General features: G+C 49.0%; 2 protein-coding genes across 2 annotated transcripts; both read left to right on the top strand.

The window, feature by feature from the left end:
* The first annotated feature begins 6,225 nt into the window (after nucleotides 1–6,225).
* LOC127326183 (scarecrow-like protein 15) lies at nucleotides 6,226–7,674 on the top strand. Its single transcript, XM_051353047.1, has one exon. It carries the CDS (start codon nucleotides 6,226–6,228, stop codon nucleotides 7,672–7,674), a length of 1,449 nt encoding a protein of 482 aa, XP_051209007.1.
* A 1,893-nt stretch (nucleotides 7,675–9,567) lies between these two features.
* Nucleotides 9,568–13,724, top strand: LOC127326157 (uncharacterized). The gene is made up of 6 exons (XM_051353021.2): nucleotides 9,568–9,883; nucleotides 10,678–10,917; nucleotides 11,806–11,917; nucleotides 12,006–12,180; nucleotides 12,917–13,157; nucleotides 13,241–13,724. The coding sequence occupies exons 1-6, from the start codon at nucleotides 9,700–9,702 to the stop codon at nucleotides 13,531–13,533; spliced, it is 1,245 nt and encodes a 414-aa protein (XP_051208981.1). The 5' UTR covers nucleotides 9,568–9,699; the 3' UTR covers nucleotides 13,534–13,724.
* Nucleotides 13,725–22,118: the final 8,394 nt, after the last annotated feature.

Raw genomic sequence — 22,118 nt, 5'->3', positions numbered from 1 at the left:
AAAAAGAACTTATGGGATGATGTGGTGAGCAGTGGTTCGCTGCGATTTGCTAGAAAAGCAACCAACCCTTCTAGACCCAGGGTCGGCCCTGGGGAGGGTCTGGCGGGGCGGCCGCCCGGGCCCAGAAAAATTGAGGGTCCATATTTTCTGTATAGGTTACTGTACATTGCGGAAAAAAGCAGTTTTACGATTTTAGATGGGCTTGGTCTACAGTTGGACCTTTTCTTTTCCTATTGGTTTCCAATCTGGCTGGCCGGCCACGACTTCAGGCAGCGCCTGAAATCCGTTCCATCTATCGATATGTGAAACATCGCCAATTTGCCCGAGCCCGACGCCTCGATTCCCTGCCCGCCCTCTCGCGGTTCGTGGCTATCGCCCAGGCCGCCTGGTTCCTACCCTCGCTCTCGCCGATCGCGACGGACCGACCGCAAGACGATCTGCTGACTGCTGCCCTCCTGCGGACTACGGTGCTGCATGCTAGTCCGCCGGCCAGTGGCCATCGCAGTTGGCAGTCCCAGTTCGGCCGTCGTCAATCAGGCAATCATCCAATATGCATACTAGATTAAGATAGAAGGTAAGAACGCCCGCTGCAGTTCTCTTGTAATTCACTATATGCTCGCCTATAATTCGGGTTCTGAATAGTTGTTGTTCTTATTTGTAGGAGTGGGGTTAACTGGTTTGGCAACTCTATACATCGACAAGAAATTAATGGACAAGTTTGATATTGATTCCATCGTCACGGACTTGCTTCTAATAATTGACGGAGAAATTTTTATGGTATCATGTAAACATTGTATTATATGAATATTGAAGTTCTATATACTTAAAAGTATTTATTTTTCATCATCTCATACATGCGAAAAAATAGTAAGATGAGCCTAAAATTTTAGTTTCGCCCGGACCTCTGAAATCTTAGGACCGGCCCTGTCTAGACCCAACCAAATCAGGCCACGACTAGCCCGTAGGTGTAGGTTTATTGCAGCACACCACCCTGCGTTTGTGGTTTCCTACACGGTTGTTGTTCGAGTAATAGGCATCTTAAACATGTTTGTCCAGGCTTTATATACATTATATATCATTCACAAATGTCTTTTCCTTCCTCTAAAATCCAATAGGCACAACAATAAGATATGTGTAAATCAAAATTATGGATTGAAAACACAAAGCACGATACATAGTGGTCAAATTTCCAAAACTGTGAACTCGTGATAAATACATCCCGGACATCAGAATTAACACAAAAGGATCCAACGAATATGTACAAGACTCCAGGTCGTATCTCATCATCACCCCGGGAAACCCTTTCTTTAGATAACCCACGTAAGGTAGCATATTCACTTGTCAAAAGCAAATACCACCGCAATTCACTACTCCAGTCAAGAGTTCTAATTAATCTGTGCATCATCAAGAGTTCTCCGGTCAAACATCTTTTTCGACCCAGTAGGATTCAGCAACCACCGAAAAGCAAGGAGAAATCTTTGTACATAATAATCCTTCGCTTGATCATTTGCTGCCTATGCTTGTGGATTGCTCATCATCGCAAATGCAAGCTGCCTAGGGGTGGAAACAGATCGGAGTGAATCAGATAGTGCCCTTTACATATCATTTTAATATTTTTGAAATGAATACATTAATTTGTAGATACGAATGTTGCTGAATATGAACTTGAAGCGGATGTTACTCGAATACGAATACATATCGGATGTTTTCTCCATTCAAAGCAATAGACTCATGTCTTGTCTTATAATGAGTCAACTATAGAATCGTAGAGAGATAAATATACGGATATAATGCATAGTAGCTTCAAGTTCAATCACATAAAAAACATTTGACTGATTTGCAAGTTTCTCTATGTTAGTTAATTGACATATTGGGATCGATTACTAAAATTAGCTAATATAATCTTATTTAAATACGTATATAGCTATTTTCATATCCACATTTGCTTCAAAATTCAATACCACATTTGTTATTTTTGTAAAACGGATCTAGATGTTTACTTTATTTATTTCCACGAACATCAGGATTCGAATATTACTACTTTTATTTTGAATTTCTCGAATATAAATATCAGATAATACGGATTATCCATTATCGATGTGTATCTCTAAAACTGCCTATACGGGCAACGTGAATTCATCTTTGCTTTCTCTGTCTGCCGTCTCACTCCATCGTGAATAGTGATCAGCAGCAAAGCTCCCACGCACTACACATGCGCACCAAAATAAGTAAAAAGGATATAAAGCTAATAATGCACCGAAATATTCTCATCTCGCGCTCCAGCGCCGCCTTTCGGGCTATAGATGGATCAATCAATCACTGAGCGATTATATTCCCGGAGTATATTTCCCCCGCGGGCTTCCTCGATATCACATCATTAGCTCTCCCTGCCCGCATGCACGCGGCTGTGAGTTGTGACACGATTGTGGAGGCGACCGACACGAAGAGGATTTCGTGGCTTGGCTTCCCGCACACAAAAGACAAGGAGATTCCGAGTGAGATGTGAGAGGCCGGCAGCTCATCGATCACTTGGAAAAGAGCACATCGTTTGCACAATGCGCGCCCACTATCGACATCGAGAATGAAATGATAGGGAAAACATGAGACCTTGCCGTCTATCTATCTTACTTGGCTGTTAAGGAATTCTCTGTGATGGCGGCACACGGTCTGTGTTACGTATACGTTTGTGCAGGGCTTTGCTACGAAATGGTACTGTAGGCTGAGCTCTTCTCACTCTACCAAATGAGCCATAATAGGAGAAGTTCACATGCAATTTCCCTGCCTCCTCGCTTGTCTCGTATCTCTCGTTTCCTGAATAGAGTTTAAGTTAGATAACGATTTTTTTTTTTTTTTGCGGGTGAAGTTAGAGACCATGTTGGTGGTGAACAGTCTTTTTTGCTTGGTGCACCAAGAAAAATGTATATGTGTCAACATGCGAGTACATATTCGACGCATGTCAACGTATTTCACTGTGTGACGTTTCGGCCCTTGGTGCCTCCTCCTCCTAGGCTATACTACATGATAAGAGAGACATAACAGATCTAGAATTGTCTATTGTCTCCCCTCACGACAAATTTCTTTGGTTGCGCTACTTTGTAGTCTTTTCCGTTCCGATGATTGCATGCACAACCGTTCATGAGAGCATGCCTTCAAAGCCCCGTCTATTGAGATCCTACATCGGGATACGGGCGATAAGATTTTTGGGGAGCATTGGCGGGACCGCTCGCCTCCGTTCTTGTTCTTCATTGCCGACCGTGTGTCTTCTTTCTCCACGGATCTAACGACATCAACAACACCATGAGCGACAACCAGTGGCGGATCCAACCATTCCAAGCTCGGGCACGCGCCCAGGCTCCCGGCCGGCGACCCAGTTTATTTTGATGAAAATTTGACCAACCTAACATTGTGCCTAGACTTGATAAAAGTCTTGGACCCGCCCACTTGAGACAACAACATCAGAGAAACTACGGCCATGTCCTTCCTGGTAAAGGTGTATGTGCTTCTCATCTCTCTATTTGCACTAGTTTTTTTTAGACGGAGTCAAAAGCTTTGACTCATTCATTAATTAAGAAGAGAGTGTCTAGTTTTTAGGAGAAAATCGGGCGAAAACCAACAACAACAGTGACAAGACCACATCAGCAACACACCCACACACACCCACAACAAAGTATAACAGAGACCCGAACAACAACACAAGAGAGCACAAAGAACACTCCAAACACAAATCTAATACCGTGCCGACAAAGAAAAACCATGACACTGTGGTCGCCCATCAATCAACCACAGATCCAGGACCAAGGTGGCGAGAAAATCGCTAACCTCTTTAGCGACGATAACTCCAGAGACCGTTGCACCAATAGGAACCACATGCCTATCGGACCAGACGAGAGAGAGATTGCAACATCAACAACACCACTCTTCTCCAAACAAATGTCAGGCGTGATCTGTAGGACCGTAGCCAAGATCCCATCTATCCGCTCGTTGTTAGAGGCATCTGACATAACAAGCTACGACGACTGACCAGGACTGTCACGAAGAGAGAAACAACTGTAGAGATGCTCTTCCTCAACCACAGATGACATCTGCTCAGCGGAACCAAGTGGAAGCGAAGGCTGCATGCATGGTGGCGAGCTCCTGCCCACCAGAAGAACAAGCCTCCATCCGCTCCAAAGAATCACCAACGGGTTCCAACAAGAGCTTGAGCGTTGCCACCTCTCACGATGGGGGCGAGACACCTCCTCGACGCGGTAAACCACCAACCGATTGAACTCCATGCGCAACAAGGCAAACTGGCATTGAAAGTGAGAGTTCAAACACGCGTTGACATTATCTAAGGTTCAATGCATTTGATTACGTGCTAAATAAGTTGTAACATAGATCTTTTTCACAACTAAGATTAGAAATGCAAGCGGTCAACATTAGGGTACCTCTACCCTCATTTTTTTTTTGAGGTATCTCTACCCTCTCTTTAGTTCAAAAGGTTAAACTAACTTTTCCAAAGTAATGATATGTCTATTAAAATGTTAGTTTCTTTTTTTTTGAACTAAAAAAAGTAGATAGTACCTTAATATTGATCCACTTGATCTCTAACTGAGATTTTACTTGCAGCACGGGCTGCATGCCTGCAAGTGAGAAAAATAACCTACACTATGTTTGGATGCACTGAATTGTGCCTAGAATTGAATTGGATTTGGAATTCCAAATCCAAGATGGAAAGGAAATGCGTCTAATTCGAATTATGTTGTTTGGGTGTACTTGGAATTTGCTATTGGAATCAAATGGTGATGCCCAATTCCATTTCATGTTTGGATGTAAAAAAACACGGAATTGGATGATTTGTTGAGTTTGGACAATATAAACTTCTATACATGTACAAAAAATAGCATGTGTATAATAGAATGTATACATATTATTTTGCACACATAATAATATTATGATTTACGAGTCTACACATTCATGCGCATAGATTTAGGCATTAAATTATCTTGTTGCGACACTGAACTGCCACTCCTAATTATTGATACATATACAGATGATACACCAAACCAAAGATCACTTGCCGTACATCAGTGCTGATGTAGCTAGTTCCAACGTTGTGAACACTCATTAATTTGCAGCAGCTATACACCAATGGAGAAACCTGATAAGGAAAGTCCAGTTCACGTAAGCATATCAACAAACACATGCTGGGCACCAACACGCGATAGAGCACAACGACTTGGAAAATGAGGAGGAGGGTCAGGGTCTCAGGGACAAGGAAGAGGAGGGCCTGGAGCTCAGTCGCTGGACCGCCATCCCAATCCCGTCACCGGACCGCCACCACGCCCCCGTCTGCCTCCTGCTAGTGTTAGAGTTAGAGGGGAGGTGAGTGAAGGGATAGGGGGTTGACCACAGGGCTGGGAAGGAGAGCGGGAAGGAGGACGAGGCTAGGGAAGGAGGGCGAGAGGGAGGACAGGACTGCGCCGCCGGAGTCGCTGGTGGCTGCCGTTGAGAGGGAGGCGCTTGCTCGCCTTGGCGACGGCCTCGCTCTGTTCGCTCGCTCGGCGAACAGGTACGGGGGGTGGGCATGTTTCCACGCGTTTCCGAAGGGCGGACCTCCGAATTGCGGGCGGGCTGTTTGCACATGAGGAGCGGGGCTCGGAATTGGAGTTTATTTCCACGCAACAATTCTGAGCGTGATCCAAACGGCGGAAATTGATTCCGAATTCTAGATTTCCTGATTCCAACCTTAATTCATTACATCCAAACACAGCGGAAATTGCATTGTGATTCGTGAGTTGCAATATGAATTGCAAGTAGAATTCAATAACATCATATGAGAATTAAGTTAATTTAGCCACTCCCGGGTATTTAAGCCATGGTAGCCTGTAGGCAGACAAAAGTGCCCTTTTGAGCCCTGTCGTCCATGTATGAATTAGTACTACGTCGGTAATTCCATGTACCTAATTGCGTGTCTCATCATGTAAGCACGCATGGCCACTTGACAGTTGACAGAGAGATCCTTAATGAAAACACAGAGACAAGAGCAAAGGTTGCTGCTAGCTGACCCCCGGCTGGCCGGCCTATAAAATCCGTTTCCCACCACAGCCAAAACCCCCCTTCCGCCACACTCTTGTGTTAGCTCAACACGTATTAGCGCCGCACTCTCGCTCGCTCGCGAATCACTAGGCGCGCGCGACATCCTTCTAATTCAAGACATATAAAGGAGGAGAAACGCGCGCGCACATGAAGCAGCCACTCTCCGATTCCTCCTCCTGCCCAGCTACCGCTAGCCACGGCAACCACCGCCTGGGAAGCTACGAGCCCACCTCCGTGCTCGACCCCATCGCCACCTCCACCTCCACCGGCAGCCCCGCCACCACACTCGCTGCACCGGCGCACGCCGGCACCCTGCAGGGCACGCCGCATCATCCGCACGACGACTGGGACGCACTGTCCTGGCTCCTTTCCCCGGACGACCAAAAAGACGGGACCGGCGAGCTCTTCTCCCTCAACGCGCACCAGCACTCCTCTCCGTTCGACGTCCTGGCTGACCCGTTCGACCCGTACAGCTGCTCCCCGCCGGCGGAGTCCCATGAGCAGCATCTCCGGGCCGCCGCGGAGGCCGTCTGGGCGGGGGACTCGGTCGCCGCGAGCGGCATGCTGGCTCGGCTCACCCAGGCCCTCCCGCACCCTCCCCGGACGCCGCCGCAGCGCGCGGCGTCCCACTTCGCGGAGGCGCTCCAGTCCCTCCTCGCCGCGCCGGACCAGTTCCTGGCGCGGCCCGAGCGCCCCGCGGTGTCCGCCGCCGACGTGATACGCCGGATCGGCGCGCAGCGAGCCTTCGCGTGCCTCTCGCCGGTCCCGCAGTTCGCCAGCTTCACGGCCAACCAGACCCTCCTCGAGGCGTTCGAGGCGCCGTTCCACATCGTCGACTTCGACCTCGGCCTCGGCGGCCAGTGGTCCTCCTTCGTCGAGGAGGTCGCCGCTCGACGGCTGCCTTCGCAGCACGCCACGGCTACGCCGGCCGTCCGCGTGACCGCCGTCGTCCACGAGGAGACCGCAGAGACGCTGCTCGCCGCCGACAACCTTCGGGACTTCGCGTGCGGCCTCGGCGTGCGCTTCGCCATCGACGTCGTCCGGCTCGACGCGCTCGCCGTCGGCAGCATCCGGGCCTCCGGTGACGAGGCTGTCGCGGTCGTCCTCTCTCCGGCCATCTTCCGCCACCTCGCCGCGACCAGGCCTGACGCTTCCGACGCGCTCCTGGAGTTCATCCGGCGCTCGGATCCGCGGGTCGTGGTCTTGGTCGATGCTGAGGTCTCGTTGGGCGCAGGGGAGGGCGTGGCGCCGCTGATGCGCAGCCTGGAGTCCTGCACGGTGCTGACGGAATCCGTCGAGGCGGCCGCCGCCGTGAGCGCGGGCGAGGACGCCATGCTACGCGTGGATCGTGGCGTCGTCAGGGAGAGGGCCTACGCGGCGGTGCGGTCTTGGTGGAGCCGGTGCGAGCCATGGAAAGAGACGGTGGTGCGCGCAAGGTGGGCGCCTGTGGCGCTCAGCGATCTCGCGACGGCGCAGGCCGAGTGGATCGTGAGGCGGGCACCGGTGGAGGGCTACCGCGTCGTCCGGCGGGACGGCGCCTTGGTGCTCTGCTGGCACGGCTACGACCTGGCCGCCACGTCCGCATGGAGGTGCTGACGGGGAATATGTACATGCACAACTAGTGTAACCTACCTTTATTTTCTCGCAAGAAATAATTAGCTTCCTTTATTCGAATCTTAACCGTCCATGAAAACCCAATGGTCAAGCTCCGAATGCTTCTTTTCCATTCGGTTTTTATTTGTGGACCTACTCCAATCAGGCTTTTCTTTTCTCGTCTCATTCCCCTCAAACTGCCGGTCAAAAGAATTTAGAGAATTTTGAATATCTAGTTCTAAAACAGGGTCAAATAAAGTTCATATGTACAAATATCACATGTTAAACATCGTTGTAATTGAAAGGCCTCCTCGAGTCTCAACTACGCTCGTGAGGTCAAGTACTCTCTGCCATGATTATTTTTAGGACCTTTACGTCTACTCTCCCTATTTAAAAATAAGTATCGTAAATTTATTTACATGAGGGTTTCAAATCCGCGATTTGTTGGTCAAAAATAAACGCTCCACCTACAATATAACGTAGCCACTCACAAATACGCACGTAGGCTCATCCTTATGAGCGCACGCACACATATCCCACACCCCTATGAGCACATTCAAGAGACTAGCCAACAGATCGATCTTGACGGACACATTACCTATCATTGAAAGAATAGCACCGGTTAAATCTTGAAATAAATCTAAATAAATAAAAATCATGCCAAATCTAGGACTTGAACCTGTGTGAGTTGGTTCCACCAGAATTACAATTTAAGTTGTGGTGGCTACTATATTTGTTTTGAGCATGAAAACTCGACACTCAAAGTTTAATTAAATTAACCCAAGTGGTAAAATAAAAAAAATCTGGTTATCGGAAACCAGATATTCCGGTCCCCAGGGACGGAGCCAGCAGGGGCTGGCTGGGGCCATGGCCCCCCTCATGATGATTTTTTTTCTGAAAATACCCTTGTTAATATGATGATTTGACCTGCAGTTTTACCTAAATTTAGCTATATGGCCCCCTCCAAGAATTTTTACATGTAGTTGGCCCCCCTTATATCACTTTCCTGGCTCCGTCCCTGCGGGTCCCCTCTATTTTTATTTGTCTCCAACCACATCTTTGGACACACAAAAACTCCAACACTCCAACATGAATGCACAATAACAACATAATGAGGAGACGACTTACACATATTTCTTCTTTTAGCATACCATCTTTCTAATTTATGAATGTTCCGTAATTCTCATTATAGTGAATGGCGTGAGAGTCATAATTCAAGCTCGAGGAACAAACATATGACAAACACTTGGAGTTAGAGATCATGCATGGGCTATGCAAGAAGCCTAATGATTACATTGTTCATCCAAAGAGAATTGATTACATTGTTCAGTTTCTTAAAAGCTTATCAGGCTTGTCGAACCAACTACAGTGTTTATAAAATCGAGCTACGCTAAGGTTTTGATCCCTTTAAGAAAGCCAAGTCGAGTTAGCAACTTAACTAATAGGAGTCGAACTACCCTTTGTTCAAAACAAAAGAATTGAACTATTCATTAGTTAAAAATGGGAGGGAGCAATGGAATGCCGGTAATTTTCTTCCAAACATAGTACTTTCTCCGTTCCACCAAAATTATCTTAACTTTGTCAAAATTTAGACGTATCTAGATATTATCTAGTAGGTAGATACATCTAAATTTTGATAAAATTGAGATACTTTTGGTAGGATGGAGGGAGTATTTCCTTTGATTTAAAATAATTGCTAAAAAATGTTAGCTTTGCAAGTAAACCTTCAAAAGCCAAATTAGCACGTCACTGCAGCAGCGAGAAATTCTCGTGAGGTGAACTGCTTTCAGATTAGCACATTTGACTAGATGCTGCTTACTCTTTTTATTTGGGTTTTGCTTCTAAGCTACTGTTATGTCTTAATAAGCCTAACGAAACAATGCGTTGACCAAAACTATCCTTGCCTTCTCTGCACACGCGTCACAAATGACAGAGAGACTACCAGCGTTCATCCACATCATTCAGTGAAGGGGGAGCGGCCGCTGCTAGGAAGAGGGGATCTTGTTCCGTTGATTTGGGAGGCCGGAGATGTGGTGCGCGTCGTGCCTAGCGTCCGCCTGCGCGGGCTGCGCCTGCAACCTCTGCACGTCGGCGGCGGCGTCCATCACCCGCCGCTCAGCCCGCCTCGCCTACTGCGGCCTTTTCGCCGCCTCCCTCATCCTCTCCTTCCTCCTCCGCCAGTTCGCCGCGCCTCTCCTCCAGCAGATCCCCTGTACGTACCTGCTGCCGCTCTCCAACGATCCTAATTCCTCTTTGCTTTTAGCAAGTTTTTAGCTGTCAAAGAAATTTAGCAAGTTTTTAGCTGAGACCGATCTTGTCGCGATTAGTATCCGGTTTCTCTGATACTCGGTAGTTGCAACATAGCGTGCTAGATCGTGCTGAATTTTTTGGAGTGATTGGTTGTCTGTTTGATTATGGTTTGGGGAATTTTGGGATGCCTACCAATTATTACTGCTCTGGATTATCCATTTCGCTTTCTTCCGCAGGCACTTATGTGAATAACATGTCAAATTAGAGGAAACTGGGGATGGCGATGCCCATATATAGTTAATACTGTTCCTTTTTGCAGAATTGTACAAACTTAGAAAGTGGATTTGTTATTTGAATTAAATATATTTTGTGACGGAGATAAGGTAGCATTGTCATTACTGGATTTTGAAATTCAAGGCCAGATGCGTGTACGCTTAATAGGTAGTATTTGTAATCGACGTTAAAAATGTTATCTTTAGAACATCTGGTTTTGTCAACTGTGGTGAAGTATAGAGATGATATGTGTTCTTATAAAGTTATAAGTACCATTTGAATGAAGTATGTAATTTGGCATGTAAAACTTACGTTTGTTGGTATTTGGTAATACTGGTTTCCTTCGTACTTAAAAATTGAAGGAATTATCGGTCACAGGACAATTGAAGTATATAAAAATCAGTTGTCCCGTGAATTTTGTTTCTTTTGTGACGTGATTTTCACTTGAATGATGTCTAAAGTCTGATATGTACTGAACTCTAGGGATAAATACGTTTGATCAAACACCACCAGAAGAATGGTTTCAAATGAACGCTGTTCTTCGTGTCAGCTTGGGCAATTTCTTGTTTTTTGCAACATTTGCTCTCACGATGATTGGTGTCAAAGACCAGAATGATCAGCGAGACGCATGGCACCATGGTGGGTGGATTGCAAAGTTTGCTGTCTGGGCTGTTCTCGTTATTCTAATGTTCTTTGTCCCCAACATCGTCGTTACTATTTATGGTAAGCTCCTTTTGCTGTTCATTTCTTATATTGTTAAGTTTATTTGCATAGCAATGTTAATCTTGTTCATGCTTTCTCCCGTTTCTGTTGATGTGTGTGCATTTCCCCTTAGTGGGTCAGTTGGTTGGTTGGGGTTTTTCTCTAAATATAAAGAAGTAGTTCCAACCTGGCAAGAATAAACTCGAACTTTAGAGGCTTTGTGTGATGCAAATTCTGTTGTGGGTGAAGATTCAGTTATGCTTGTGAAGCTATTTCAAGAGTTGCAAACTACCCATAGGAATTTCCAAATTTGAGAGCTTTGTTTATTGCATAGTTCCGTATACTGGGGATCTTTTTAGGCTGTGGACCAGCAAATTTCGGTTATCCTTGAATGCCTCTTACTGGCCTTAGTAGTGGATCAGGGTAAATATGGTTAAATTTCTATCCAGAAACCGGCTCACATGTTCTATAGGGATAGATTTACCTCAGATAGTATGACTGGTGGGTCGGGCAAAATAGGTTAAATTTCTTCCCCAAAACCAGCTCACATGTGCTATTGCTACGTCTTCACCTAAGAAAGTATTTTACATCGACTTTACCTAAGATAGTATGACTGTATCCAATCAAAGAAATCTCCTAAATAGGGTTAACATGCCCTACATCCACTATTTTTTGGAGAACTTCCTTAGTACACAGGTTCGGCGGAACTAGGTGCATGCGATACTGCATGTAGATATCTAAGATTTCTCTCTTTCATTTGATAATTTTACCATCGACTGAACTTACATTGATAACTTCATATAACGACATACCACTTTGACGCATACCAGATTTTATGTCAAAATCAAAGGGGCCTGTTTGTTTTAGTTAGCTAATGGTTTCCTCTAACTCTAAGATTCATCATTGCAGAGGTACTGTCAAAATTTGGATCTGGCTTGTTCCTTCTGGTTCAAGTCGTGATGCTTTTAGACTTCACAAATAATTGGAATGACTCGTGGGTTGAGAAGGATGAGAAAAAGTGGTGAGGGCGCTACGTAACAGCTAGTAATTCTTGAACCCAAGCTTGTGTTGTTCCTTTCACTGATTCTGTCATCTCATATAATGTTCAGGGAAATAGCTTTGCTGGTAGTAACTGTGGTTTGCTATCTCTCTACGTTTGCCTTCTCTGGAGTGCTCTTCATGTGGTTCAATCCCTCTGGTCAGGATTGTGGTCTCAACGTGTTCTTTATTGTGTTGACAATTATCCTTGCTTTTGCATTTGCAGTAATTGCTCTTCACCCCCAGGTGACATACTACTTTCACCCATTTCAGTATATGTATCTTTCCCTCTACATATTCATTGGTGGAGTTTGGAATGAAAATTAGGTGCGGGAGTGACGCGCAAATTAGTCGATTTAGATGTGACTATTTTCTAGCTTAATAACTCAAATACATACTAATCAATGAAATTGCACAAGTGGTTTGGAAATTGTCATCGCGTAATATCCACCTGTGGTATGGTTATCTTCCTTGTGTAGTCTCAGCACAAGGAACCTAATTTCATTTGTTTAAGTATTTTACTATTTGAGTTAAATTTGTCTTTTTTTTTGTATTTTAGCAACGCAGACTAAAAAGGGATGGTAATGCGTCTGAAAGTTGCTATTTTTTTTCTCCCATTGAACACAAGATGTGCTTCCAACTGTAGGTTCTCCGTATTGAGTCAAAGCTATTTCTTTGTGATTTTGCATACCAAGTCTCCCCTGCAAAAGGAAAAATACTTATCAAGTCTATGGTGCACTTGGACATTTTGACCTTTTGACTTTGCATGACCACATACTAGCTTATCACTTCGCACGTAGGTTAGTTTGTCAATTGCTCTTGAACGTTATCAGAGAAAAGTTTTTGCATATCTTGCACATTCATCTAACAGATGTTGGACCGTGCTTAGTACATATGATGCTGAATTCATTCAATTTCTTGTTCGTTCCTAAAAAATATTGCGTAACTTTCTGTTCATATGTTGTACCGTTCCCTTTTCCAGGTCAATGGAAGTGTCATGCCCGCTTCTATCATTTCTGTTTACAGTGCATACTTGTGTTATACTGGTCTGTCCAGTGAACCAGATGACTATGTCTGTAACGGGCTTCACAGGCACTCTAAGCAGGTTTCAATGAGCTCCCTTGTACTTGGGATGCTCACTACTGTGCTCTCTGTAGTGTACTCCGCTGTTCGTGCGGGATCTTCCACTACTTTCCTTTCGCCACCATCGTCTCCTAGATCTGGTAAGAATGTACAAACATATGAATTACCTACTACCCTCGTGCTTATTTGACACTGGAAATCATGTTGCTTGACAATGCAATAGGTGCCAAAAATCCTTTACTTGGTGACACTAATGTGGAGGAGGGCAAGGCCGGTGGCGAAGCGCGCCCCGTGAGCTATTCTTATACCTTCTTCCACCTTATATTTGCCCTCGCGAGCATGTACTCGGGCATGCTTCTTACAGGCTGGATGAGCGTGGCTTCTGAGAAGTCGGAGCTGATGGATGTCGGATGGACGACCGTCTGGGTGCGCATATGCACAGAGTGGTCTACCGCAGCACTGTACATCTGGACCCTGGTAGCTCCGCTGCTCTTTCCTGACCGGGATTTCTCATGATCAAGCTGTTATACCATCGTGAGCATGTCCGTTGCAGTTCTTGCATGTTATTCATGAATGTAAAGTGTTAACCTTTGGAAAGAGTGTGTGTATATGTCCACCACGCTTGTTGTCTTCAAAAGTATATACTAGGTTGGAATTGTGAAATCAGTATATGGCAAGTGATAATTTGAAGTTAACATTGGTCACTATCATGATGCATGCAAAGTGGATATTATGTGAATGAAATGTTTTGGGGCATCCAGCTTTGCATATTTTATTTGCTGAAGAGGGAACATACCAGCCCAGGACAGGGTGTTATTTCTGAAGAGCCTAGCATATGAGTGAAGTCACGCTTCTGTTCACGCCTCCTGTAAAAACTATGTGGTCTGTTGTTGCCTGTGTCAAATGGCCTGAGGCTGGCAGCGTGGAAGAATTACAAGTGTGGTAGTGCGGAGGAGGTAGAAGCAGTTGCCTGTGTTGGCCTGATGATGGCACGTCGCCATATTTCTCAACCTGTAGTCGTTGTCGGAGGAGCGAAGGAGTTAGCAAGTAGGAACATGGAAAATACAATGTAAACTTTTTGACAATGAAAGAGCTTTACACCGTAGAAAATTGATTTTCTCGTGACTTCATTTGACCTGTCTACATGTGTATTTTTGTGGAAGAGCTTCTCTGCACTAGTCACGCTGATCCTATCATAGCATATGGTTTGGGACAACTAGCTACGAGACAGTTGTGTTCATGAGTTCTTACGTTGTACATAATCTACAAACTTACTTTCAGATGTTATTCTTCTTTTTTTGGCGAAAAATCAACTGATCTATTAATAATCATCAACCAGTAGTACAAATAAATCAAAAAGAAAGAAAAATTACAAATTGGCATTTGGATCACCTAGCGACGACTATAGCTGGCACGAGCTGAAGCAGCGTCGTTGTCCTCGCCCCTTTATTGTTGGAACCTGACAAAGCTTATTGTAGTAGAGTTTGTTGTAGTAAACAGATGGGAAGTCATCATGCTAAGGCCCAAAAAAACCAGTGCACTAGAGCAAGAGCATCAATGGACAACCGTAGGTCGGAAGAGATTGACATGGAAACACGAAAATAGACCGGACCCTGGAGAGATTGACATGGAAACACGAAAACCGACCGGCCCTGGAGATCCAACGGGAACACAACTCCACGCACCCTCCCAGCGCTAGACGCACCACCGGAGCGAGGATAGAGCGGGGAGGACATTATTCCGACTTCAGGATGTATCTGCCGCCTCACCATCCCAAAAGTGAAAGCGAAAAGCAAACCAAATTAAGAACGGGAACTCCCACTGGCGAGGGGCCGTGGTCCGACCCACCTCCAAGGCCCCAAGCCACCGAAGGCAGAGCGAACCAGCGGTGTCGCCTACTTCAGATATTATACTTCACACTGGTATAATTTTTATGTTATACAATTTGTATTATTTTTGTCAAATAGATGATTTAAGGATACGCGCGGATAGATGATTTAAGGATACGCGCAGATCTTCGCACCATCTCCACTTCACAAAGACACGATTAGCCCTCCTATATGGGCCAAAATCATGGTCCAAATTAAGTATGTTGGGTCTATAATGTGATTGGATGTCTCGGGTCTTCTCTTATGCATGAGTAAGTCCCTGTGTCCATGAATAAATGTATTTCTATCTTTTATCTTACGTCAAACATATAATTTTTTTATCAACGTTATAGGAAAAAAGTAGAATTTATGAGACTAAATTAGTATTACTAGATCAGTTTTGAAAACGTAGTTTCATAATATACCAACTTATGTTATACCCCGCGGAAAATAACGCTTTGTGGCTCCTGCTCTCGCCACCAGCGGGCGATGGTGTGGACGAACCCTAGCCCGTCCCAACACCCCCATGCCACCTCCCTCTTCCCTGCCGCCGCCGAAGGGAGCCCCCGGGAAAAGCCCATGCAGTGCCGACGGCTGCGGGATCTCCTCCACCCACATGCTAGGGTGGCCTAGTGGAGCTGTCGCGGCTAACAACGGTGGGCTTTGACTTCGATCGACGGTGCAACGAAGTTCATGGCTGCCATGGTGGTCTCTGGGGGCACAACTGCGGAGCTTGGCGGTGAGAATATGAGATGCGTCGGCAGCGGGAGCATCAAAAGGAGGCGCACCAGTATGGGCCCGATCTGGATCTGTCGCGGTCTAGGGAATGTCGTGGGTTGGAAGGGTTGCGTCGAGGCGGTCACCCCTAGAGCTGCTAGAGTCGGTCATGGACGCTTCGGTCGAGGCACCCCTGCTCCCAAAGGGACGGGGAGGCATAGCCAGGTCTTGGGGTAGGGGCATGGTGGCGAGGCGGTGCTGGTTGTGTTGGTTACTCGGGTGGCGCCGTGGATATATAGGCCTAGATGCGATCTGCTCTGGCGGGCGGTGCACAACTCGTACCCATGACTAGAGCCGTGAGCTTCTCGGCCTAGTTCGAATAAGGCGGTGGGGCTCTGCGGATCTTTGGGGCCAGGACGCCAATCTTCTCATTAAGGCCTACTTTATCTAGACTCGACGAGTTCTGGTCTTCCACTCGGCGATTTCCATTGATTGGTGCATGGTACCACTGAATATCTAGATCAGAATTAATACAATTGCACCCTATCTTATCTCCGGCTAGCGAGGCTTCATGTGAGGGCGTGGCACGAAGCTTCACTTCCTGGTCGATGTCATGGGACATGTCTAAATATAGATTTCCATGAAATTAACAGAGGTGGAGAAAGCCATGGTGGCTGTGATTGGAGGTTGGTAATGGCGGAGATGAGACTTAGTTGTGATGAAGACTATGCGGCACAAGTTCTTTCTGTGTGTCGGGTGTTTGGAGGCTTGCAGCAGCAACCTTGGCAAGATAACTACTTTTTTGGTGGTGATCCTCTAGTACCTTGTCTCGATTTCTAGGGTAAAAATCCAAGGTCATGTGTTCATTGGTTGTACCTGGCAATTGTCTTGTTCAATGCATTGTTTTGAAACGTCAAACCAATATATTCGATTGAGCGACGACAACGTTGATGCGTTGTTTTCTTCTTGGAGACGTTTCTTTTGGAAAATCTCTCGTGTAATTTGAATGTTATCTTTGGTGGTGGTTAGAGTGTTGTTGTTGCAAGTGTTTAATCACCGTGACGATCATTGTTTTTCTTGTTCTCTCTTGTTTATTTTTTCTTGGTTGTGTGCATCCTTACATGTTTGGACATTTAGTTGGTGCAGAGGCTAGGTGTAAAGTGTAATTGGTATATTCGCGATATTAATATATTCTCTTTCTCGAAAAAATGTTACTGTATAGAATATGTTGCTACTCTTTTTTATAAATTGGTTAAATTTAAAAATATTTGACTTAGCATAAAAGATACGTAAAAGATAGGTGTACACTTACTCACGGATAGAGGGACAGAAGGAGTAATAGCAATTCTTTCCGGTCTTCTATGTGGACTCAATTAGTCGATTACCTGTCGGATACGAATTGGAGCAAACCGCCTGCACGGATCAGGGACATAAATAAACACATCTGCTGTCAGCTGTGTCTGGATAAGACCATAACCCTCGACCAGTGCTGCCGATCTGATCGATGATGGGGCATGGTCGAAAATATGTGGAGGGCAAGGAGATCCCTGCGGAGATGCTACACGAGATCCTGCTAAAGCTGCCCACTAGGGACGTGGTGCGGTGCTCCTTGGTCTCAAGGCTATGGCGCAGCGCCGTCAAGATCTCCTCCTTCCGCAAGCTGCACGATGCCAGCCATGTCGCCGCGGCAGCACCACCGGAGGTGTTGATGGTGTCGGAGCACCGGAAGAGGAAGGGCCGCTGCGCCGAGGCCAGCGTCTTCAACGTCTCGTCGGGAAAACCCATGTGCCACATTGTCAACCCGCCAGGGTACAGCCTCACCAACGTCTGTGGCGGCTTCCTCTGCTTTGCGCCGACGAAGAAGGACAGGGAGCAGCCGGCGATCTTATGCAACCCCGCCACCGGAGAGAAGCTCAAACTCCCCGAGACGACGATGCGCGGATGGAACGATCTCGTCGCACTGGGATTCAGTCCGTCCACCTCGGAGCGCAAGCTGTTCCGGTACACGGAGGAGATGACGTCCGGCAAGAAATACCTAGAAGTGTACACCTTGGGTGAGTCCAGCGGGTGGCGTCGACACAGTTACATCTCCCAGCATGGCCCTGCGTCGGGCTCGCATCTGCCGGTGCTCGTCGGCGGCAAGCTATACGTGGTGATCGACAGGCCGGATGGATACCGCAGAAAACCGGACAGAATACTGGTGATCGATGTGGCGAGCGAGATGCACTGCACATACCGTCTCCCACGTTTCGAAGCTAATGCGCAGGTGAACGCCTTCGAGCTGCGCGGTCAGCTGTGCCTCGCGGTGAGCGACGGCGGCTGGTGCAAGCACCCCAAGGTGCAGTTCTGGGTCATGCCGCCGCTAGATCGGCTCGGGTACAGCGAGGACGAGGGTACCGAGCTAAACTGGGACCTGCGCTACAGCTTCTACATTGAGGGTGATTTCAAACGAAACTTCCCGTTCATCCGTTTCAGCGACCCACCTAGGGGCGTCTGGCTTGACGACAAAGAGATGTTGTGCTACAGGCTGGGCAACACATTATATAAGTACGACACGAATGCGGACTCACTTTCTCCCAACAGTGAGCCTCTGCAATGGAATCAGAAACTCGTGCTCCCACCGATTCCACAGAGGTTGGACCGTCACTGGGGAATTTATCCTGGTTACCGTCCCACTCTACTCTCGCCTCTCACCTTTCTATCGCCTCCGTCCAAAGAGGAGGAGGAGATTCAGCAGTTTGAGCATGCCTTATTAGAGACGCTAAGGACCAATATAAGTCAAAATGTCCGCTCCGCCGTGGATGAGAGAGCAGCCAAGAGGATTTGCGGCAGAATCAACTCTTCAGACGTTTCTTTATTCCCAGATATTTTTAAATTTAGATAATAGCGTGCATTCTATGAAATTAGAGAAAAAAATATAGCATGGAGATTTTACTTTTCTGCCTTTGGCCATTCTTTTTGTATGAGCATATGCAACTATGCAAGAGTACTACTAGTACCGGTGAGGACAGGGCACAGTCCAAACCGCAGTGATCGACAGCGCCATGTGATTTAGCTCATCTTTAAGAATTTAAAAGGTTTATAAACAGAGTTTATATCGGCAGAAAGCCTCGTCTCGCTCGACGGGCTAAGCAAGTTGCCAGAGTAATTCTCGTGTGGAGCCTAGCAGCTTTTACAGCATTTTTTTTGGAATGGATTGTGTGATCTGAGAACACAAGGGGTTGACGCAGTCACACAGTCAGCCACACATCTAAGGGCATCTCCAACCGGGCGACCCATCCCGCGCCCGCGCGTTCGGATGGGTCCAGCCGGACAAAAACCCGGCCCAGCGCGCGGACCCATCCCTAAAACGGATGCCCGCGGCGTCCGGATCGACGCAAACCCGGCCCAAATCTTGGCCGGGTTTATGCGTCGCGACGCGAAAGGCTGGTCGCTCGCGTCCGCCCCTTGTCCGTCCCTGGCCCGCGTGTCATAGGCATAAATAATATTTTTCATTAAAAAGAACTCATTACATTTTTTTTAGCTACTACTTCTATCCTAAATACGTACGGGGCCGGCGGCCTCGCCGGCGACTCCTCGCCGGCTCGCCGTCGGGGCCGTGGATTTCACTCGACGCGGGCGGCCTGTACGCGTGAGGATTCCACTCCAGCTTACTACGGGCTGGGTGGCGCGTCGGCGGCGCGCTGGCGTCGGCGGCGGCGCGGGCCTCGGCGGCAGCTTGGACAGAGGCCATCATCCTCCTCCTTTCCGTCCGCGCACCTCGGGCGCGCGCTCGCGCTCCGCCTCTGCGGCGGAATCATCCGCTTCCCGCATAGCTCCACCTCCCGCAGAGCGGCGCGTTCCACGGCGGTGCGCGCCTCCAGGCGGACGCGGCGGGGGCCCGGGCCTCGTGGTTCTCCCGCCGCCGGCGCATGCGCTCTTGCCGGCCGCGCTCCGCCGACTCAAGATCCTCCGGGCGCGCCGCTCGGGGACGGCATCCGGATGAGGTGACGGGCTGCTCGCATAGCGAGCAGCTCGTTCTTCCGGCCGAGGAGGTCACCTAAGAGGCGGCGGCCGGCCCGCCAGATGCCCTCGTGCTCCTTCGTCACGCGCGTGAGGTCGGCGAGTCGCTCCTCGATGGCAGCGTTGATGTTCGCCGCCGCGAGGTCCTCCTCGTTGACGGGCTCCTCCGCGGCGGCCGCCCCTCCTCCGCGGCCTCGTACCGCCCGTCCGCGGTCTCGTGCCAGCCCTCCGCGGCCGCCTCCACCATCTCCGCGTCACCGGCCTTCTGTGCCGCCGCCTCGGCAGCGACGCGGAGCGCCTCGTCGTCGGCGACCCACCGCTAGTCCGCGCGCTCCTCCTCCACCGTCCGCGGGAACCTGGCCCGGGCGGCGAGGGAGAGCTTGGCCCATGTGGCCTGCAGGGTGCGCGGCATGGCGACGGAGAAGGTGAATGGGAGAGGATGGTGTTGCGGTCTGTGTGAGACCGCCGCCGTCTTTTATAGCCGGCGGCCTGGCGGGAAACTTGGGCGGTCGCTCGCGCCAATGGCGTTTTCGCGCGCGCGGGAACCTTGGTGCGCGCGGGAACTTTCCCGCGCGTTCCACCGCCCACCATGGCTGTCCCGTCGAGGCCTGCCATGGCGCAGCGCCGCGCAAGGAAGACGAACCACGTGGCGTCTCTTTGGGTCGCCGCGTTGGGCGCAGCGTGCGACCCAAACGGACACGCGGACGCGGGGCGCTGTCCGCGTGTCCTGGCGGCGACCCAAACGGCCCAAAACGGACGGCCCAGCGCGTCTGTTTGGGTCGCCCGGTTGGAGATGCCCTAAGAGCATATCCATCGGCGCGCCCATAGCAGCTAAAACGGACTCACACCGGCGCACCCTAAATAACGTCAGTGTTTTTTCGAGCTCAATAGAAGCGTCGGCAACTCCGTGCCGGTCCCTTCGCGAAGGGCGCGAATCGGGCGCGCCGGCGTCTCGCGGCTCGAATTTTTTGGGCATGGGAGCCGCCTGTCAGTAACGCCAGGGCGTCGCACGGGAGATTTCCCGCCACGACGCCGGGCTGGAAACTCTCCCGCCACGACGCCACGTGGGAGGTTTCCTGCCTCACCGCCGGTCTATATTATCCCTCCCCCCTCCCCCACCTCATTGGTGCAAAAATCTAAACCCTAAAAAATACCACAATGTTCGATGCGTGGGAGGAGGTGGCGCTAGAGGCGGCCTTATAAGTCGTGGAGGAGGACCCGCAGCTCGCAGAGTACAAGGAGTGGGAGGAGGCGGCGCTAGCGGCGACCGTAGATGCATTTCCCGCGGACGAGCGGCCGCCGCTGGAGGCGGGGCGGCGTCACCGGGAGGCGGAGCGACGGCGCCGGTGGGAGGTAAGCCAGCAGCAGGGGTGGGAGCAACTTACGCTGCGGCGGTTGATGCGGCAGGAGTAGCAGCGTTCAGGATGAAGTCTACGAGCGGCGGCGTTTGGCAGAGATGCAGCTGCGGCTATGGAGGCAGGAGGTGGAGCACCGTCGGCGGCGGGAGGAGTTGGAGCAGCAACTGTGTCAGGAGACGGTGGCCGCGGATAGAGCCGCCTACTTGACGTTCGTGGCGGAGAGAGCAGCGGGAGATCGACGACGAAGGAGCAGCGGAGAGAGCATCGGAAAGAGCATCGGAGAGAGTAGTGGGCGATCGTCCACCTCCATAGAGCCGGGTGGCCAGTAGGTAGTAGGCTAGAGATGAAGTAGGTTTCACATGTCATCCGGGGTGAAGGAGTGAATAATGTTTTAGTCGGATTTGCCCTAAAACATTATTCTTTCCTCGATTCTGCATGAGATGAAAATGAAACTACAAGAAAATATTTATCGGAGCAAATAGAGGATGCAGTGCCGGCGTCCCACCCCCCCCCCCCCCCCCCGCCCCACACGGCCTGTGCTGACGCCCCTGCCGGTGCCTATTTAGGGCGCACTGGTGGAGATGCTCTAACTGCTATGTGGAGGAAGTCGACTTTCTTAGACCATCTCTAAGAGAAAAAAAAATGATGTAGAAACTATCTACCGTATACATCACCTTGGATTAAAAAAAAACCGCTCCAAATGGCCCAATTTTTTTTACATCACGATGTATGTTTGGCGCGCGACTCCCAACCATCACTTTGTTGTTTCCCACCTCTCCACCTGTCCAAGCTCGACCACTGCCGCCAGCTGAAGTCCTACCAAATCCACCCCGCCGCCACCGGGAATCGACCCGCCGCCTCTCCCTTGCCACCCGCCTCGCCCGGCTCGTCCCACAGCTTGGGGCGGCCGAAAACGCACGTCCGCCCGGTGAAAATCAGATGCCCGCCGGCCCGATTCCGACTGATTCTGACTCGCCGCGGCCATCAACTAATGGGATTCGTAGCATAGAAAACAAAAAATTTCCTACCGCAAGAACGAATAACAAGCCAAGATCCAATCTAGAAGATGGTAGCAACGAGAAGATCATGAGACAAACCCTCGAATATTTCCAAAGCCTACGAGATTAGATCTCGTTGTTGTTGTAGTCGATCACTT

This window comes from Lolium perenne, chromosome 4, assembly GCF_019359855.2.
Source record: "Lolium perenne isolate Kyuss_39 chromosome 4, Kyuss_2.0, whole genome shotgun sequence".
Taxonomy (NCBI): domain Eukaryota; kingdom Viridiplantae; phylum Streptophyta; class Magnoliopsida; order Poales; family Poaceae; genus Lolium; species Lolium perenne.
The sequence above is the reverse complement of the archived record's forward strand: the minus strand, read 5'-3'. Positions and strand labels throughout refer to the sequence as shown.